The following is a 19,155-nucleotide window of genomic DNA, read 5'->3' as shown; positions in this document are numbered from 1 at the left end:
AAATTTTCAGCCTGGGGATCAACTTTGTGACTCTTTTTCTGTATTACCTTCAGCATTAAATGTCCCCCTTCTGTCTCAGCGACCAGAATTAATATGGTCAGACCTGGGCACTTACATAGCCTAACCACAATTTCCTTTGGCTGGTAATTCTATTGCTTTAGATATGTAATTTACACTCCTCAATATAAAGAGGCTGAAATGGGACAGATTCTCTGAAAATGAAATTGGATTATGTTGCAGAAGCATTGCCAATGCCATATAAATCAGATTATACAGTGATTAGCAAGGGAACTTTCATTCTGTGAGCCAAGTTATATTGAAATTTAGGTCCCAAGAGCAAATTATGGCACCACCGAGTCTTCTTATATTGACAGTAGTGATTGATAAACCTTGCCTTTTTTAATAGCGATTTAAATAAACTGTGTTGTTTGTTCTAAAGCTACCGTATCTTCATCTGATAACTGAGGATATTTAGGGATTAAGAAGATCTTTTTCAGGAATGTGGTGGCACAGTGGCAGTGGTTAGCACTGCTGCCTCACCGCGCCAGGGACCCGGGTTCAATTCCGGCCTTGGGTGACTGTCTGTGTGACATGTTCTCCCTGTGTCTGCATGGATTTCCTCCAGGTGCCCCAGTTTCCTCCAACAGTTCAAAGATGTGCTGGTTAGGTGGATTGGCCATGCTAAATTGTCCATAGTGTCAGGGGGTTAGCAGGGTAAATATGTGGGATCACGGGATTTGGGGCCAGGATGGGATTGTTGTTGGTGTAGGCTTGATGGGCCAAATGGCCTCCTTCTGCACTTTAGGGATTCTATGAAAACTCACTAATAAAGGATTTACATTGATGCAAATCGAGTGATCACTCAAAGAAAAGCTGCTGTTTAATTAATGCTGTAATTATTTTACAGGCCTTCTGAAATAATACAGGGAACACCATCCAGTCCTACAGAGAAGGCCGATCCAGAGGTAACCGCTGCCAAGGAGCTTGTGCCTGCAACATGTGAAGGGCTGAAAGAACCCCATAAAAATCACAAAGCACAGCAAAAGCCCAAAGAAGACACGAGAGCGACTGTACTGCAGAAAACAGCAAAGGAAAAGGAACCCAGCACAGCATCAGATGAAAGAGTCAGCAAATTATCCAAACCAGCTGTAAAAAGCATCAAAACCCAAACAGGCCAGAAAAGTGAGAAAAATGCTCAGAGTTGTCAGAATAAAGTGGAAAACAAGTACAAATCCAACAATGAATCAAAGGATCTGAACGCACTTCAGAAAACAAACAAAGAACCTGGGAAAATCACAGAAGTGTGCAATTTGGCAAAGAGGGAAACCGATTCTACGGAAATCACAAACAAGGCACAAGAAAATGAAGGAGATGTCGAAAAGGCAGAGGATCACGACATCATTATTGGTGAGTTAATATCTCATAATCCCATTATTAGTTCCAGCATCAAATATTTCACTTTCAACCACTATTTGTAAAACTGTAAGGTGATGGCAATTGTAAAGCTTTGATTTTCTTTTTCAGATGATGATCCATCACCTCCCGCCCCCTTTTGTCATCGCATAGTAACCACTAAGCAAATTCTTGTAACCTCCTCATACATGGTTCACCACGATGAGGTGCTGGGAGGGTAGGTCATTCTTCAGATCTTTTGGTCATTTTGATCAACTACTGACCAATAATAGCCTGTGGAAAGGAGATAACTATGAATGTGTTTAATTATTATGCAAATATCCACTGTACAGCGTTAATGAGTACAATCTCAAATTTCAGCTTAAGAACATAGATTGAAATGAAAGCAACAATTATTTTAAAAAGTACCAAGTAGTTCAAACCCATAATGCCAAGTATAAGGCTATTAAATCATGTTTGCTATAGTTAGAATGCACTGGTCTAGAACAGCCGCCAGTCAATCCTGTTCAGGTAATGACCCCATTATACATCTATTCTCTTCTCAGGAGCTCACACTGAAAGATTATTAATAATTTTTGACTGTACAGTTACAACTTTAATGTTTCAGATTACTGGTACTTTAAATTTGCTGCAATTTCATAATCTTTATTAATTCTATGAAGATAAGTTTACTGAGGAGCACAGAGTTTACACACAATTGCTTCTCTAGTACCTTACTGGGTAAATTGACTGTACGTTCACGTTGAAGAATGCAGAACAGGCTAACAATCTGGCCTGTGCTGGCTGACCTGATGTCAGCATAGAAACCTGGGGATGGTGGACTGCTATAATTGACCTTTTCATCATCCTTGGGCTAATATGGAGACAAAAGGATCGGAGTTCCATCTGATAAACCCTGTTGGATAAGAACATAAGAAATAGGAGCAGGAGTAGCCCATCTAGCCCCTCGAGCCTGCCCCGCCATTCAGTAAGATCATGGCTGATCTGAAGTGAATCAGTTCCACTTACCCGCCTGCTCCCCATAACCCTTAATTCCCCTACCGATCAGAAATCCATCTATCCGTGACTTAAACATATTCAACTAGGTAGCCTCCACCACTTCAGTGGGCAGAGAATTCCAGAGATTCACCACCCTCTGAGAGAAGAAGTACCTCCTCAACTCTGTCCTAAACTGACCCCCCTTTATTTTGAGGCTGTGCCCTCTAGTTCTGGTTTCCTTTCTAAGTGGAAAGAATCTCTCCACTTCTACCCTATCCAGCCCCTTCATTATCTTATATGCCTCTATAAGATCACCCCTCAGCCTTCTAAACTCCAACGAGTACAAACCTAATCTGCTCAATCTCTCCTCATAATCTACACCCATCATCTCCGGTATCAACCTGGTGAACCTTCTCTGCACTACCTCCAAGGCCAATGTATCCTTTCGCAAGTAAGGGGACCAAAACTGCACACAGTATTCCAGCGGCCTCACCAATGCCTTGTACAGATGCAGCAAGACTTCTCTGCTTTTATATTCTATCCCCCTCGCGATAAATGCCAACATCCCATTTGCCTTCTTGATCACTGTTGTACTTGCAGGCTGAGTTTTTGCGACTCAAGCACAAGGACCCCCTGGTCCCTTTGCACAGTAGCATGTTGTAATTTTTTTCCATTTAAATAATAATCCAATTTGCTATTATTTCTTCCAAAGTGAATAACCTCGCATTTGCCAACATTATACTCCATCTGCCAGATCCTCGCCCACTCACTCAGCCTATTCAAATCTCTCTGCAGACCTTCTGCTTCCTCCATGCAATTCACTTTCCCACTTATCTTCGTGTCGTCAGCAAACTTTGTTACCCTACACTCAGTCCCCTCCTCCAGATCATCTATGTAAATAGTAAATAGTTGAGGCCCTAGTACCGATCCCTGCGGCACGCCACTAGTCACCATCTGCCAACCAGAAAAGCACCCATTTATTCCAACTCTCTGCTTCCTGTTGGATAGCCAATCCCCAATCCACGCTAACACCCTACCCCCAACTCCGTGTGCCCAATCTCCTGCAGCAACCTTTTGTGAGGCACCTTATCGAATGCCTTTTGGAATCCACAAACACCACATCTACTGGTTCCCCTCCGTCAACCGCAATAGTCACATCTTCATAAAAATTCAGTAAGTTCGTCAAACACGACTATCCTCTCATGAATCCATGCTGCGACTGCTTGACCGAACCATTCTTATCCAGATGGCCCGCTATTTCTTCTTTGATGATGGATTCCAGCATTTTCCCAACTACAGACGTTAAGCTAACTGGCCTGTAGTTACCCACCTTTTGTCTACTTCCTTTTTAAAACAGCGGCGTAACAGTAGCCGTTTTCCAATCAGCTGGCACTACCCCAGAGTCCAGTGAATTTTGATAAATAACCACTAATGCATCTGCTATTACCTCTGACATTTCTTTCAGTACCCTGGGATGCATTCCATCCGGGCCCGGGGACTTGTCCACCTTCAGTCCCGTTAGTCTACCAAGCACTGCCTCTCTAGTAACAATAATTGCATCGAGTACCTCTCCTCCTACCAACACTCAATCGTTAATATTCGGTAAACTATTTGTGTCTTCCACCGTGAAGACCGACACAAAAAACCTATTTAAAGTCTCAGCCATTTCCTCGTTTTCCACTATTAAATCCCCCCTCTCATCCTCCAAGGGTCCAACATTCACTCTAGCCACTCTATTCCTTTTTATATATTTGTAAAAACTTTTACTATTATTTTTTATGTTTAGAGCTAGTTTAGTTTCATAATCTATCTTTCCTTTCTTTATCACTTTCTTAGTCATTCTTTGTTGTTTTTTAAAGCTTTCCCAATCTTCTAAGTCTCCACTATTTTTGGCCACTCTGTACGCATCGGTTTTTAATTTAATATTCTCCTTTATTTCCTTCGTTATCCACGGCTGGCTATCCCTTTTCTTACAGTCCTTCTTTATCACCGGAATATATTTTTGCTGAGTACTGAAAAAGATCTCCTTAAAAATCCTCCATTGTTCCTCAGCTGTCCTACCTACCAGTCTGCTCTCCCAGTCCACCCTAGCCAATTCAGCCCTCATCCTATCGTACTCCCCTCTGTTCAAGCAGAGGACATTGGTTTGGGACCCTACTTTCTCCTCCTCCATCTGCACCAGAAATTCGACCATATTGTGATCACTCGACCCAAGAAGGTCCTTCACAAGAAGATCCTTAATTCTACCTGTCTCGTTACACATTACCAGATCTAAGATAACTCGTTCCCTCGTAGGTTCTGTAACATACTGTTCAAGGAAACTATCCCAACAGCATTCTAAGAACTCTTCCTCCATCCCACCACGTCCAACTTGAGTCAGCCAATCAATATGCAGGTTAAAATCCCCCATGATTATTGCCGTTCCGTTTTTGCACGCATCCATTGTTTGTTTATAGCCCTCCCCACCTCAACATTATTATTTGGGGGCCTATAGACCACGCCTACTAGTGTCTTTCTCCCCCTACTATTCCTTATCTCCACCCATAATGATTCCACGTTTTGCTCCTTAGAGTCTATGTCGTCCCTCACTACTACCCTGATATTATCCTTTATTAACACCACCTTTTCCATCCTGTCTATCCTATCTAAATGCCTGATACCCCTGGATATTCACTTCCCAGTCCTGGTCACCCTGTAACCACGTTTCTGTAATGGCCACTAGATCATACCCATTTGTGCTGATTTGTGCCATCAACTGATTTACTTTGTTCCGAGTGCTTCGTGCATTCAGGCAAAGTGTCCTTATTCCAGCTTTTATCTGGACCCGAATTGTTGAGATGTTATTAACCTCCTCCCTCTTACACTGTCTATAACCCTTCTCTGTTTGCGAGCTAACTTCCTCGCTCCCAGTCACCTCTTCTCGATCCCCTCCCCCCAACCTATCTAGTTTAAATTCTCCCCAGTAGCCTTAGCCAATCTTCCCACCAGGACATTGGTCTCCCTGGGATTCAAGTGCCACTCGTTTTTTGTGTACAAGTCACACCTGCCCCTGGAGAGGTCCCAATGGTCCAGGAGCCTGAATCCCTGCCCCCTGCACCAGTCCCTCAGCCACACATTCATCCTCCACCTCACTCCATTTCTGTCCTCACCTTCCCGTGGCACAGACAGCAATCCTGAGATTACTACCCTTGCTTTCCTTCTTCTCAGCTGCCTTCCTAATTCCCTATACTCTCTTTTCATGACCCCTTCCCTCTTCCTATCCACATCAGCGGTACCAATATGTACCGCTACCTCTGGCTCTTCTCCCTCCCACCTCAGGATTTCTGGGACTCGCCCAGCGACATCCTGGATCCCAGCCCCAGGGATGCAGACCACCATCCGAGACTCCCGCCTGCCTCCGCAAAAACATCTGTCTGTCCCCCTTACTGTCGAGTCCCCGATCAACACTGCCGTCCTCTGCTTTTCCTTAGCCCTCTGAGTTACAGGGCTGGCCTCCACTCTGGAGACATGGCCACTGCTGCTTCCCGCAGGCGGGCTGTCCCCCCCCAGCAGTACTCAGGCAGGAGTACTTGTTGTGTAGGGGCACATCCACTGGGGTGCTCTCTATCACCCGAGCTTTCCCCTTGAGGCGCGTCTGATAAATAGACAAGGCTGATGTTGCCAGGAACAGAAGGCTTTTATTCACTAAAAAGGAACGATGTGGAACAGACAATAAACAGAACAATACTGGGCATGAGGATCTCCCGACTGAGGCCGGAGGGGGAGGGCTGCAGCCTTTATACCCTGAGGGCGGAGCCTCCAGTTAAAGGTGCAGCCGAATTAAAGGTGTCAGGGAGTGTCTCATATATGAACAGTAGTGGCAACAATATATACAGCTCAACCGTGCCGAAGGCACGACAGTGGTTTACCACACCCCTTCCTGGCTGTTACCCACTTGTCTGACTCCCGTGGCCCCGATGTAACCATGTTTCTGTAACTGGTATCAATTGTCTGCTCAATCTCCCTCATCAGACGAAGGTCATCGAGCTCCAGCTCCAGCTCAATTACCCGGTCCTGTAGGTGCTGCAACTCAATGCACCTGGCGCAGATATGGGCGTCCGGGAGGCTAGGACCTCCAGGACCTCCCACATCATACACCCAGAACAACAAACTGGCCTCACACTCTTATTTGACCCTTTTTAACAAGGCACACAGAGAAAAGTTAAGAGTTAAAGAACTAAGATTTGAAACTCACCCTTGCTCACCCTTACCCCGAAGCCCTGTGACCAAAGCCCTTACAGTTCACACTCTGCTCCCCACTCACTCCACTGCCCGCTCCTGACGCTGCCGCTGTATACTGCGGCCTCCCTTTTATACTTCGCGCGCTTTAAAAAACTACAAATGTCCGCCCACGTGACCCCACGCCCGGTCTACTTCCAGTTTAAACTTAAACTTTTAAATCACTAGATGTCAGTGAAGACAAAATCATACTGGGCTGTTTTGCGACCACCCCCCCATTCACACTCCAATCTCAAAATAGCTTACTGCTGTTACCATTGGATAAGGCATTGGAGGAGCGGGAGCAGGGTTGTGGGAGGGGGGTGGGGAGGCATGCAACAGTACCCATGGCACTTCACTTGATTAAGAACAGGTCCCTCAGATGACAAGGATAGAAAAGTGGAGAAACCTGTTCTTTTTTATTTTGTTTTGTTATTGGGCACTGAACAGTATGTAATACTGTTTGAAGGAGTTTTAAATACATTTTTTTACTCTATGCTTAAAACTACAAAGCCAATGCACACTGTGAACCAGGCAAACCCAAATCCATTCCTTGGTTGCTCCAAAAAATAAATGTAAAATCGAATTAAATCCAATTCAAGGTCCCCATAAGAAAGACAACCTAGATCTAAGCTGACAAGATGAGGCATTGCATCCTATTTTGACCTTGATCTGACGCTTGATCTTAGCCAAAAGGTCGAGAAAAAGTTGGCGTTTTCTGAAACATGTTTAAAGAAGCAACTGATTGTGTTCCACTGCTTGCACTAACAATCTGTTAGAAGTAATCCTGATAAATATCATACGATATAGAGACTACAATTGCTTTCCTTAACTTAGTAAATTAGAAACATGTAGCAATTAGGTGGACAATAAAGATTATGCAGTAATCAGGTTTGATGATTTCCTGTAGTATGTAAATTAATGTCTTATTCTTGTATTTTTTTAAATGGCAGGGGTCGGTTTGGCCAAGTCCTTAAATGTGCAGAAAAATCAACAGGTCTCGAACTCGCTGCCAAAATAATTAAAGTAAAAGGACCAAAGGACAGGGTAAATTCCTTGCTTAAAATAACGGTCAAGATAGCTTGTCACTTGCTTCATTTTGATTAACTGCAGTCACCTGGGGAGCGTTTCATGTTGACAGCCAAGTGAATGACGTAGATATTGCAATGATTTACAACTTTGTTTTTTTTAACGTTACTTTCTTGGCCTTCCTTAATTGAGCGCAGCCAGCACAATTGCAATCAGGGTCATAATTTGTGACAATCAATATCTGAATGTTTATCCAGACTTTTCTATATGCACCTTAATGTCTTTAAAACACAAAGTGAATGTTATTGGACTTTTTAGAAAATTCTGTGCTCTGCACATGTCAATGCTAATTTTAAAAAAAATTATTTTTATTAAAGTTTATTTAGTGTCACAAGTCAACTTACGTTAATGAAGTTACTGTGAAAATCTCCCGTCACCATACTCCGGCACCTATTCGGATACACTGAGGGAGAACTTAGCATGGCCAATGCACCTAACCAGCATGTCTTTCGGATTGTGCGAGGAAACCGGAGCACTCACAGGAAACCCACGCAGACACTGGGAGAACGTGCAGACTCCTCATAGACAGTGACCCAAGCAGGGAATCGAACCCAAGTCCCTGGTGCTGTGAGGCAGCAGTGCTAACCATTGTGCCACCATGCCACCCTGTTGTGCCACTGTGATTATTATGAAATATTCACATTTAGAATATCTTAGAGTTTTGCAGAGTGGGCACATACAATATTAGTTCCGATATCATAACCACCCTGTCATTCCATATTTGGTTATAAGTAGGTGCATGAAAGTAATATGGATGGATTCTTCCGATCATTGTCCGTTCCTTGGGGGGACTTCCTAACTGCACTTGATGACGTGACTGAGATAAACAAATTGGCATCTGAAGGGTAAATCCATTCTACCTGTGAATAGTGTTGGTGTGGTACCATCAATGCCACGGTACAGTCATGCCCAACATAATCTTTTTTCAGGATCCTGAATGAAAACTGTTGTATTTCTCTTAGAATGACAGTACCTGGCTTTACCAGCCTATATAGATTCTGTGAAAAGTGAACAGAGGGGGTGAAAGGACATCAAATGATTTTATTTTTAAGCATATTTTTCCCCCTATTTTCTCTTCTTTCTTGGATGTGATGTTCGGTTTCACAGATTCTGCCTGTCTTTCACTATCTTACACAAATGTGTGATCCTAGATATAAGGCTGTCTGACTGTGAGACGACTAAATTAACAATTAAATTGACAATCTCTATCCTCACTTTTTGTCCCTGCAAACATATTTTCCACATCCTTTTAGCCTAGGGATTAGTACAAGTGATCCCACTGTTGGCCAGGCTGAGATCAAATAGCTTAACACAGGTGAAGAACTAAATCTGGAAAGTTGCTGGTCTCTATCTATCCATTTCACACAACACGGTATATTTTTGTAATTTAATTTGAGTGTTGACACAGCTAATACATTGTCAAATCCTGCAAACATTTTCCTCTTCTGGTTCAGTTGATTAGTGCTATGGAATTACTAGTATGGAATTAGGTAATATGAAGGTGCCAGGTATAGATTTTGGTCTAGGTTTAGTCAATTGGTTTAGTGGTGGCAGTGGTCAGGGCACTATCATTGTTTAGGTACCTGTGTCCTAGAAGGGAAAGGTCAGCCAAGATGGCACTCCTAATCATTACCCAGTCTCTCCTCGGACACACTGGCACACACAGTAGAATATTGGAAACTGAGTAATGACAATGGAACTGAGCCCCAACATGAATCAGTATCTTCAGGAAAGAAAGGAGGAAAATAAACTGAAAGTAAATATTCCTGTCTCTAAATAGAATATCCTAATGTACTTCATGAATAAGAGTTCACCAGCGATTAAATAGCTTTTTCTTACTTTGAATTCCCTTCTGATTTAGGAGGAAGTAAAAAATGAAATAACTGTCATGAATCAGTTAAGTCATGTCAACCTGATCCAGCTTTACGACGCCTTTGAAGCCAAGAACAACTTCACCTTGATTATGGAATAGTAAGTGGTTTTGAAAGCTCCACAGAAAAATAGATGGAAATGTCCTTCAAAATTCTGAGACTCTGCACTACACTTTGAAGGCATTTGAACCTTAGATTAAATAACTCATTGCTCCCTATAATTATTTACAATTCTGATACATTACCCGTGGCATCATTCAGACAAAAACAAAAACATTGAATCAAGTACAGTTTAGCAGCTGACACAACAATGTTAATGAAGTCAGGCCCTTAGATTCCGAGTGATACGTGGGAGGGAGTATGGAACTTTCAGAATGTTCCAGGAGTTCTTAAGAATCCTCACTGGTTTCAATACTAGGAATTTGAGTCTGCAACTTCTTAAAAACTAGTATCTTGCTACCTGAAATCTGTTAGCTGCTGTTACTGTGGATTGCTTCATTGGAAAGAATGTAGTGTAATCCTTATTGATTGGACCACTGCCAAATCACCCGTGCTTGGTAAATAGTTCTGTCAATGAAGCAACTCAAAACCAATCAGAAAGCTCAGGAATTACCCTACGTATTGATTAACTTATCTGCAAAAATAAAAACTAAATGATCTGATGAGTCGGTAAGGGTGAATTTTGCATGGCTCTGTTCCCAGCACTTAGTCTGGTTTGATGGGAGGATGAATTGCAGAATTGGATGTGAAGGTCAGTGTATTCAGTTCTGCATACTCGATATGTGATTCTCCAGTCCTTAGCTCCTAATTCAATTTGCCTTATTTTTACTTCATGTGTAGATTTTAAGGATATTCAATTAGATGACAGATTGGAGATTTAATTCCAATTTGCAAATCATACTCTGTGTCACACTTAGCAAGATCTGCCCAATGCTGTTGGAGAACTTATTTTTAAACATTTTAGTGATAAGAACACTTAGAAATAAGGCTCCAAGCTTAAATCCCCCAGACTATTTGACACTCAGATCTCTGAGTTCTAGGTCTCAGCACTCCATGAACTAGAGTGTCCCTTCAGTACCCCATTGTTTGGGGGGAATACAAATTTGAGATTTCTGATCTTATGGTGTTTCAGATGTACTTATAGCCATGAAGGAGTATTGATGGTGACTGTAAATACATTTATATCTCAGGCATGTCTTCACTCAGGTATCAGTGTTAGCATAGTTGGTGCACTCCTCTATCTAAGTCAGTAGGTTATATGTTCAATTCTCAACCCAGAGGCTTGACCACAAAGTTTAAACTGACATTTTGTGAGGCACTGTGGCACCGAGAGAAGTGAGATTCCATTAATGAAACCAAGGCCCCATTTTCCCCCTTAGGTGGATGTAACAGTTCCCACAGCACCAAATAAAGAATCAGTTGTCAGGGGAAGTATTCAGTGATTTCCTTTGCTATACTGTGTTCACAACACACCTAAAGGCCAAACACTGGGAATAAATCTCTCGCGAAAATATCTGTTTAAGAAAAGAGAAAACTAATTGAAGATGCTGTTCATTTAAATTACATCAGAACATTATGTTCATTGCAGTATTGGAGGTGGAGAGTTGTTTGACCGAATCATTGATGAAAACTATAATCTGACAGAATTGGATACAATCATCTTTGTCAAGCAGATCTGTGAAGGTGTTCAATACTTACATCAACAGTATGTCCTTCATTTAGATCTTAAGGTATGTTTATATCCACAGACACTCCTCCATTCTAAACTCACTACTGAATGATATTTTATTTAACTATCATTGATTATATATAAATTCACATTTAGTCAACTTGAACTTTATTTTTAATTTTTGCTGTAAACTAGTTAGAGTCATGCAATCATGGAATAGTAGCAACCCAGAAGGACATTAGGTCCATCTAGTCTGTGCCAGCACTCTGCAAAAAAAACTCACCTCGTTCCATTTGCCCACTTTTCCCTACAGATTTTCAATTCCTTTCTCTTCGGATAATTATCCAATTCTCTTTTGAAGACCCAATTCAATCGGCCTCCATCACACTCTCAGGCAGCACATTCCAGATCCTAACCACTCATTGTGTTGAAAGGTTTCTCCTCAAATTGCTGTTCTTCCTTTTGCCAATCACCATAAATCCATGTCCTCTGGGCCTCAATGCCTCTGTCAACGGGAACCGTATCTCCATACCTACTCTGCCCAGACCCTTCATGATTTTGTGCAGGTGAAATGGTGGCACAGTAGCAATATCACCCGACTGGTTGTCCAGAGACCCAGACTAAATGCCTGGGGATAAAAGGTTTAAATTTCACCATGGCGGATTGTTAAATTTAAATTCAATGCATTATTTTTAAAAATCTGGTAGTGTAAACTGGTCTTAGTAATGATGTCAAATGAGTGTTGTAAAAACCCATCTGGTTCACTAATGTTCTTAGGGGAAGGAAATCTGCCATCCTTACCTGGTCTGGCCTACATGTGACTCCAGATCCACAGAAATGTAGTTGGCTCTCAACTGCCCTTTGAAATGCCCGAGCAAGACATTCAGTTGTACAAAACTGCCACAGAAGATTCAAAAAGTAATAAAACTAAGGCATTGACTTAAGCACTGAAAATGACAATAGCATACCCTGTCAATCCTGCAAAGTCCTCCTTATTAATATTTGTACCAAAATTGGGAGAACTGTCCCAAAGGCTAGTCAAGCCACGGCCTGACATGGGCATACTCATACATATCTTACAGCCAATCTCCCAGTTACAAACATTGCCTTTCCTGAGTATGTCCTGCTGGTGGGACAGCAGAGGGACTGACACAGAAATAGACGTCGGGAGGAGTTGCCCTGGGAGTCCTCAATATTGATTACTGACCCCACAAAGTCTCATGGCATTAGATCAAACATGAGCAAGGAAACTTTCTACTAATTTGCATCTACCGCATCCCCCTCAATTGATGAGTCAGTAATCCTCCATGTTGAACACTATTTGGAGGAAGCACTGAAGGTAGCAAAGAAACAGAATGTACTTTGGATGGGAGATTTTAATGTCTATCACCAAAAGTGACATAATTACTGACCAAACTGGCTAAGTACTGAAGTAAGAAGTCTCACAATACCAGGCTAAAGTCTTGTGAGACTTCTTACTGTGTTTACCCCAGTCCAACACCGGCATCTCCACATCATAAGTACTGAAGGACATATCTGCCAGACAGGGTCTGCAGCAGGTGGTGAGTGAACCAACAAAAGGGAAAAATTTACTTGACTTCATCCTCACCAATCTATCCATCACAGAATCATCAATCCATGACAGCATTGGTAGGAATGACCACCACTCAGCCTTTGTGAAGATGAAGTCCCATCTTCACATTGAGCATATCCCCCATCATACTGTGTGCAACTACCATTGTGCTAAATGGAATAGATTCAGAACAGATCTAGTAACATAAAATTGGGCATTCATGAGACACTGTGGGCTCCCAACAGTAGCAGAATTAGATTCAGCCACGGACTGTAACCAGCATATGGCCCAGCATATCCCCACTCTACCATTACTATCAAGCCAAGGAATCAACCCTGGATCAATAAAGAGTGCAGGAGAGCATGCTAGGAGCAGCACAAGACATAGCTAAACATCAAGTAACAACCTGGTGAAGCTACACCACAGGACTACTGCCAAACAGCAGAAGCAGCATACAATAGACAGAGCTAAGTTTTCCCACAACCAACAGATCAGATCGAAGCTATGCAGCCCTGCTACATCCAGTCCTGAATGGTATGGACAATTAAATAACTAACTGGAGGAGAAGGCTCCACAAATATCCCTATCCTCAATTATGGCAGAGCCCAGCACATCAGTGCAAAAGGCAAGGCTGAAGTGTTTGCAACCATCTTCAATCAGAGGCGCCAAGTGGATGATCCATCTCAGCCTCCTTTTGAGGTCCCTAGCATTACAGATGACAATCTTCAGCCAATTTGATTCACTGTACGTGATATCAAGAAACAGATGAAGGCTCTGGTTACTGCAAAGGCTATGGGCCCTAACCTCACAGCAATAGTGAAAACTTGTGCTCCATAATGATCCATACCCCTAGCCAAGCTGTCCTGTACTGCTACAACACTCGCATCTACCAGACAATGTGGAAAGTTGCCCAGGTAGGTCCTGTTCACAAAAATCAGGACAAATCCAGTCAATCACTGCCCAATCACCAAAGTGATGGAAGATGTCACAGAGAGTGCTAACAAGAGGCACTACAATGCAATAACTTGCTCACTGATGATCAGTTTGGGTTATGCCAGGGCCTTCAGCTCCTAACCACAATCCAACCGTGGTCCAAACATGGACAAAATAGTTTAACTCAAGCGTGAGAGTGACTGCCCTTGACATCAAGGCAGCATTTGACCAAGTGTGACATCAATGATCCTTGGCAAAATTTAAATCAGTGGGAAAACTCTCCACTGATTGGAATCTTACTTGGCACAAAGGAAGATGTTTGTGGTTGTTGAATGTCAATCATCTCAGTTCCGAGCATCACTTCAGGAGTTCTGCAAGGTAGTGTTTAAGACCCAACCATCTTCAGCTGCTTCATCAATAACTTTCCCTCGACCATAAGATCAGAAACGGGAATGATTGCTGATGATTGCACAATGCTCAGCGCAATTCGCAACTCCTCAGGTGCTAAAGCATGATCAAATGCAGCAAGACCTGGACAACATTCAGGTTTGGGTTGACAAGTGACATCCACACCATACTCGTGCCAGGCAATGCCCATCTCCATCAAGACTGAATCTAACCATCTCTCCTTAACATAATGACATTCTTCTGGTGGGGATCACCATTGACCAGAAACTGAATAGGACTAACCCGTATAAATACTGTGGCTATAAGAGTAGGATAGAGGCTGAGAATTCTGTGGAAAGTAAATCAACTCCTGCCTCCTCAAAGTCTGTCCACCAGAGTGTGATGGAATTCTCTCCACTTGCCTCGGTGAGTGCAGCTCCAACAACACTAAAGAAGCTCAACATGTTTCAGGAGAAAGCAGCCCACTTGATTAGCCACCTGTTTGCCACCCATCCACAATGTTAAACACTTACTTCCTCCACCAGTGATGCACAGTGGCAGCGGTGTGTACCATATACAAGAAGCAATGCAGCAACTCACGAGGTTTCTTCGACAGCAACTTCCAAATGCATAACCATTACCTCCTAGAAGGACAAGGCAGCAGAGCATGGAAACACCACCATCTGCAAGTTCCCCTCCAATCCACACACCATGCTGACTAGGAGCTAAACCATAGCTACTTCACTGTTGCTGGATCAAAATGCTGAAACTCCTTTCCTAAGAGCTCTGTGGGTGCCTCTGCACCAGAACGAATGCAGCTTTTTAAGAAGGTGGCTTCCCACCACCTTCACAGGGGCAAGTAGGGATGAGCAACAAATGTTGACCTTGCCTGTAGGAATTTTTAAAAAAATCCTCTTTAATGCCTTCTATTCTTCCTATGAGTGCAATACCCAGAACTGGACATAATGCTCCAATTGAGGCCATAGTGTCTGATACAGGTTCACCATAGCTTTCTTGCTTCTTTACGCTACATTGCTATTTTTAACCCAGGACTCAAATGCTTCTCTCTCGACCTGCCCTGCCATTTACAATGATTTGTGCACATAGCCTCCCTGCTACTGCAACCCTTTCAAATTATATCCTTTATATTGTCTCTCCTTGCTGTTATTAAATTGAATCACTTCACTCTTCCCTGCATTAAATTTCATCTATCCTCCTCACAGTTCACAGTACTTTCACGTTTTTTGTCAGGCACAGATTTTTAACTTGTACCCTGCACACCCAAGTCTCAACTATTAATGTAGAGCAAGAAAAGCCGATCTCTGGGGAAACTCCACTTTGTGCCTTCTTCCAGTCTATAGAACAATTGTTCACCACTGCTCTGTTTCCTGACAGTCAGCCTATTTCGTATCCATACTGTTACTGTTCCTTTTATTCCATGCATTTCAACTTAGCTGACAAGCCTGTGGGAGTTTATCGAACGCCTTTTGGAAGTCCATGTACACCACATTATCCTCCATTAACCAATACTCTCTGTCTCACTCAGCCCCTTTCATAATCAATACTGTCCCTTTTTTCCATGAGTTATGACTGTGTTCACCAGTCTGTTGTGCAGTTCTTTATTAAATGTCTTTTGGAAGTTCAGGTACACCACCACATCAACTGCATCACCCTTACCAATCCTCTCTGTTACCTCATCAAAAAACCCAAGCCAATTAGTTAAATATGACTTGCCCTTAATAAACCCTTGCTGGCTTTAATTAATTAACATTTGTCCAAGTGACAATTTTTTTTGAATTATTGTTTCTGGAAGCTTTCATGCCACTGGGGTTGCAACAACTGGCCTGTAGTTCTTGGGATTATCCTTTCACTTTTATTTGAACAATGGTGTAACAAATTTGCAATGTCATGGTTAAAGAGCAATTTTTATAATTGAAAGGGTCTTGCACTATGTAAAGTAAGATCAGCTTTTCTCATGAGAACTCTTCCGGTTAAGCTTCATTTTTAAAAATGTAATTGACATTAAAATTGAGACAGTTTAGTTGTCAATGTTATTGACAAGAAATCATCTTGTGAAAGGTAGATACCTCCACAGAGTGATGAGAAAAAGTGTCATTTATCACACAGCCAAGTTCATGGATTTCACGAGGAATTGTGTGGGTAACATGCTTTCTGAGATGGGGAAAACCAACATTTAGGTCATCCCGTGTCTCTTGAAACCAATCAGTTATAAAGCAGCAAGAGTTTGGACTCTTGGCTGGGAAAATGGGACAGGAAGTCACAGAACATAGAGTCATAGAGGTTTACAGCGTGGAAACAGGCCCTTCGGCCCAACTTGTTCATGCCGCCCTTTTTTTTAAAACCCCTAAGCTAATCCCAATTGCCTGCATTTGGCCCATATCCCTCTATACTCATTGTACCCATGTAACTATCTAAATGCTTTTTAAAAGACAAAATTGTATCCGCCTCTACTACTACTTCTGGCAGCTTGTTCCAGACACTCACCACCCTCTGTGTGAAACAATTGCCCCTCTGGACACTTTTCTATCTCTCCCCTCTCACCTTAAATCTATGCCCTCTAGTTTTAGACTCCCCTACCTTTGGGAAAATATATTGACTATCTAGCTGATCTGTGCCCCTCATTATTTTATAGACCTCTATAAGGTCACCCCTCAGCCTCCTACGCTCCAGAAAAAAAAGTCCCAGTCTATCCAGCCTCTCCTTATAACTCAATCCATCAAGTCCCGGTAGCATCCTAGTAAATCTTTTCTGCACTCTTTCTAGTTTAATAATATCCTTTCTATAATAGGGTGACCAGAATTGCACACAGTATTCCAAGTGTGGCCTTACCAATGTCTTGTACAACTTCATCAAGACGTCCCAACTCCTGTATTCAATGTTCTGACCAATAAAATAACAACAAAATGAAAAATTACAAATTTATTAATTTTAGAAAGCAGTTAAAGGTTTCTTGTATAAGATCAGCATTGGGTTGTGCTTTTTTTGAGTAGTCGTGTGATGTGTGAACAAAGATTGTGGTTTGAAACTTCTGCTTTTATCTGTGTTTTCATGAAAGTGCTTTTGTTGTGTCCCGCAGCCAGAAAACATTTTGTGTGTAAACAACACTGGAAATCAGATCAAAATTATTGACTTTGGTCTGGCTAGAAGGTAAGAACTACATCAGTTTAACTATCAGTTGTTTGATTCAAGCATTCTAAATGGAATAAATCTAACTGCCAACATCAGCTCGGTTCACTGATAAATCATTGTCAGAATGTAAAAAAAAATCAATATTTTAGATTTTACAAACATCTATGAGGCCCACAATTCTGTTTACGTGAACACTGTCTAGTATGGAACTGAGGTTTACAGACTGAAATGGTCCCATGTTTGAACCTTGCTCCATACTAAATGAAAGCGGCTAACAGAAAGTTTAAAGTTGGCATCAGTGCTTCTCAGACAGAAGAAAAACAAGGCAGGGTTCCTTGTACTGGCCGCCATCTAGTGACTAATACTGGAAAGTGGACTTATATAGCTGACAACAGCATTAGGGTTAACAGTGATGCCCCAGCTGTCAAATGGTCTACCCACATTGTGAAGAGTCGGCTGAATAGCTATCGAGGAGGGGAGAAATAAAATAACATTTTCTGTACACTATGTAATGATTTGAGCTGCATGTTTGAAATTTCCATTGGATGTAGTGTCATTCTGCTACAATCTGTTTTCACTTTCTCCCTCTGATCGAACTACCCAGCCATTGAATCATAGAATCCCTACAATGCTGAAGGAGGCCATTTGGCCCATCGAGTCTGCACCGACTCTTCAACAGAGCATCTTACCCAGGCCCACCCTATCCCCACAACCTCACGTATTTATCCCGCTAATTCCACAAACCTTACACATATTGAGACACTAAGGGCCCGATTTTACCATCAAGTTGTGCCCGTTTTCGGGCGCGAAAACTTGGTAAAGTCGGGCGTGAGGCGAGTAGTGTGATCCACACCCGCCTCCGTGCCAGTTCCCCCTTTACCAAGGCCCGAAAATGGCCGTGAACGGGCCTGCGCCCATAACAGGTGCAACAGCCATTTAAATACATTAGCATGCATTAGCATGCGCGTTTGACAAAGTCCCTCATGGTAGGCTGGTGAAAAAGGTTGGATCTCATGGGATAAAGGGGGAAGTGGCTAGATGGGTGGAGAACTGGCTTGGTCACAGAAGACAGAGGGTGGTAGTGGAAGGGTCTTTTTCCGGCTGGATGCCTGTGACTAGTGGTGTTCCGCAGGGCTCTGTATTGGGACCTCTGCTGTTTGTGATTTATATAAATGATCTGGAAGAAGGTGTAACTGGGGTGATCAGTAAGTTTGCGAACGACACAAAATTGGCAGGACTTGCAGATAGTGAGGAGCATTGTCAGAAGCTACAGAAGGATATAGATAGGCTGGAAATTTGGGCAAAGAAATGGCAGATGGAGTTCAATCCTGATAAATGCGAAGTGATGCATTTTGGTAGAAGTAATGTAGGGAGGAGCTATACGATAAATGGCAGAACCATAAAGGGTGTAGATACGCAGAGGGACCTGGGTGTGCAAGTCCACAGATCCTTGAAAGTGACGTCACAGGTGGAGAAGGTGGTGAAGAAGGCATATGGCATGCTTGCCTTTATAGGACGGGGCATAGAGTATAAAAGTTGGGGTCTGATGTTGCAGATGTATAGAACGTTGGTTTGGCCGCATTTGGAATACTGCGTCCAGTTCTGGTCGCCACACTACCAGAAGGACGTGGAGGCTTTGGAGTGAGTACAGAGGAGGTTTACCAGGATGTTGCCTGGTATGGAGGGGCTTAGTTATGAGGAGAGATTGGGTAAACTGGGGTTGTTCTCCCTGGAAAGACGGAGGATGAGGGGAGACTTAATAGAGGTGTATAAAATTATGAAAGGCATAGATAGGGTGAACGGTGGGAAGCTTTTCCCCAGGTCAGTGGTGACGT

At 42.6% G+C, this 19,155-nt stretch overlaps 1 protein-coding gene across 2 annotated transcripts in view; it reads left to right on the top strand.

The window, feature by feature from the left end:
* Positions 1-19,155, top strand: part of mylk3 (myosin light chain kinase 3) — a 50,479-nt gene that overhangs the window by 19,168 nt on the left and 12,156 nt on the right. For both annotated transcript variants that reach the window (XM_078210833.1, XM_078210832.1), the window contains exons 4-9: positions 908-1,407; positions 1,525-1,630; positions 7,602-7,695; positions 9,599-9,708; positions 11,197-11,338; positions 17,268-17,338. In XM_078210833.1, coding sequence (XP_078066959.1) covers positions 908-1,407; positions 1,525-1,630; positions 7,602-7,695; positions 9,599-9,708; positions 11,197-11,338; positions 17,268-17,338 — 1,023 coding nt within the window. The remainder of the gene's footprint in view (positions 1-907; positions 1,408-1,524; positions 1,631-7,601; positions 7,696-9,598; positions 9,709-11,196; positions 11,339-17,267; positions 17,339-19,155) is intronic.

This window comes from Mustelus asterias, chromosome 4, assembly GCF_964213995.1.
Source record: "Mustelus asterias chromosome 4, sMusAst1.hap1.1, whole genome shotgun sequence".
NCBI lineage: Eukaryota > Metazoa > Chordata > Chondrichthyes > Carcharhiniformes > Triakidae > Mustelus > Mustelus asterias.
Note: the sequence above shows the minus strand (reverse complement) of the source record. Positions and strands in the feature narration are given on the sequence as shown.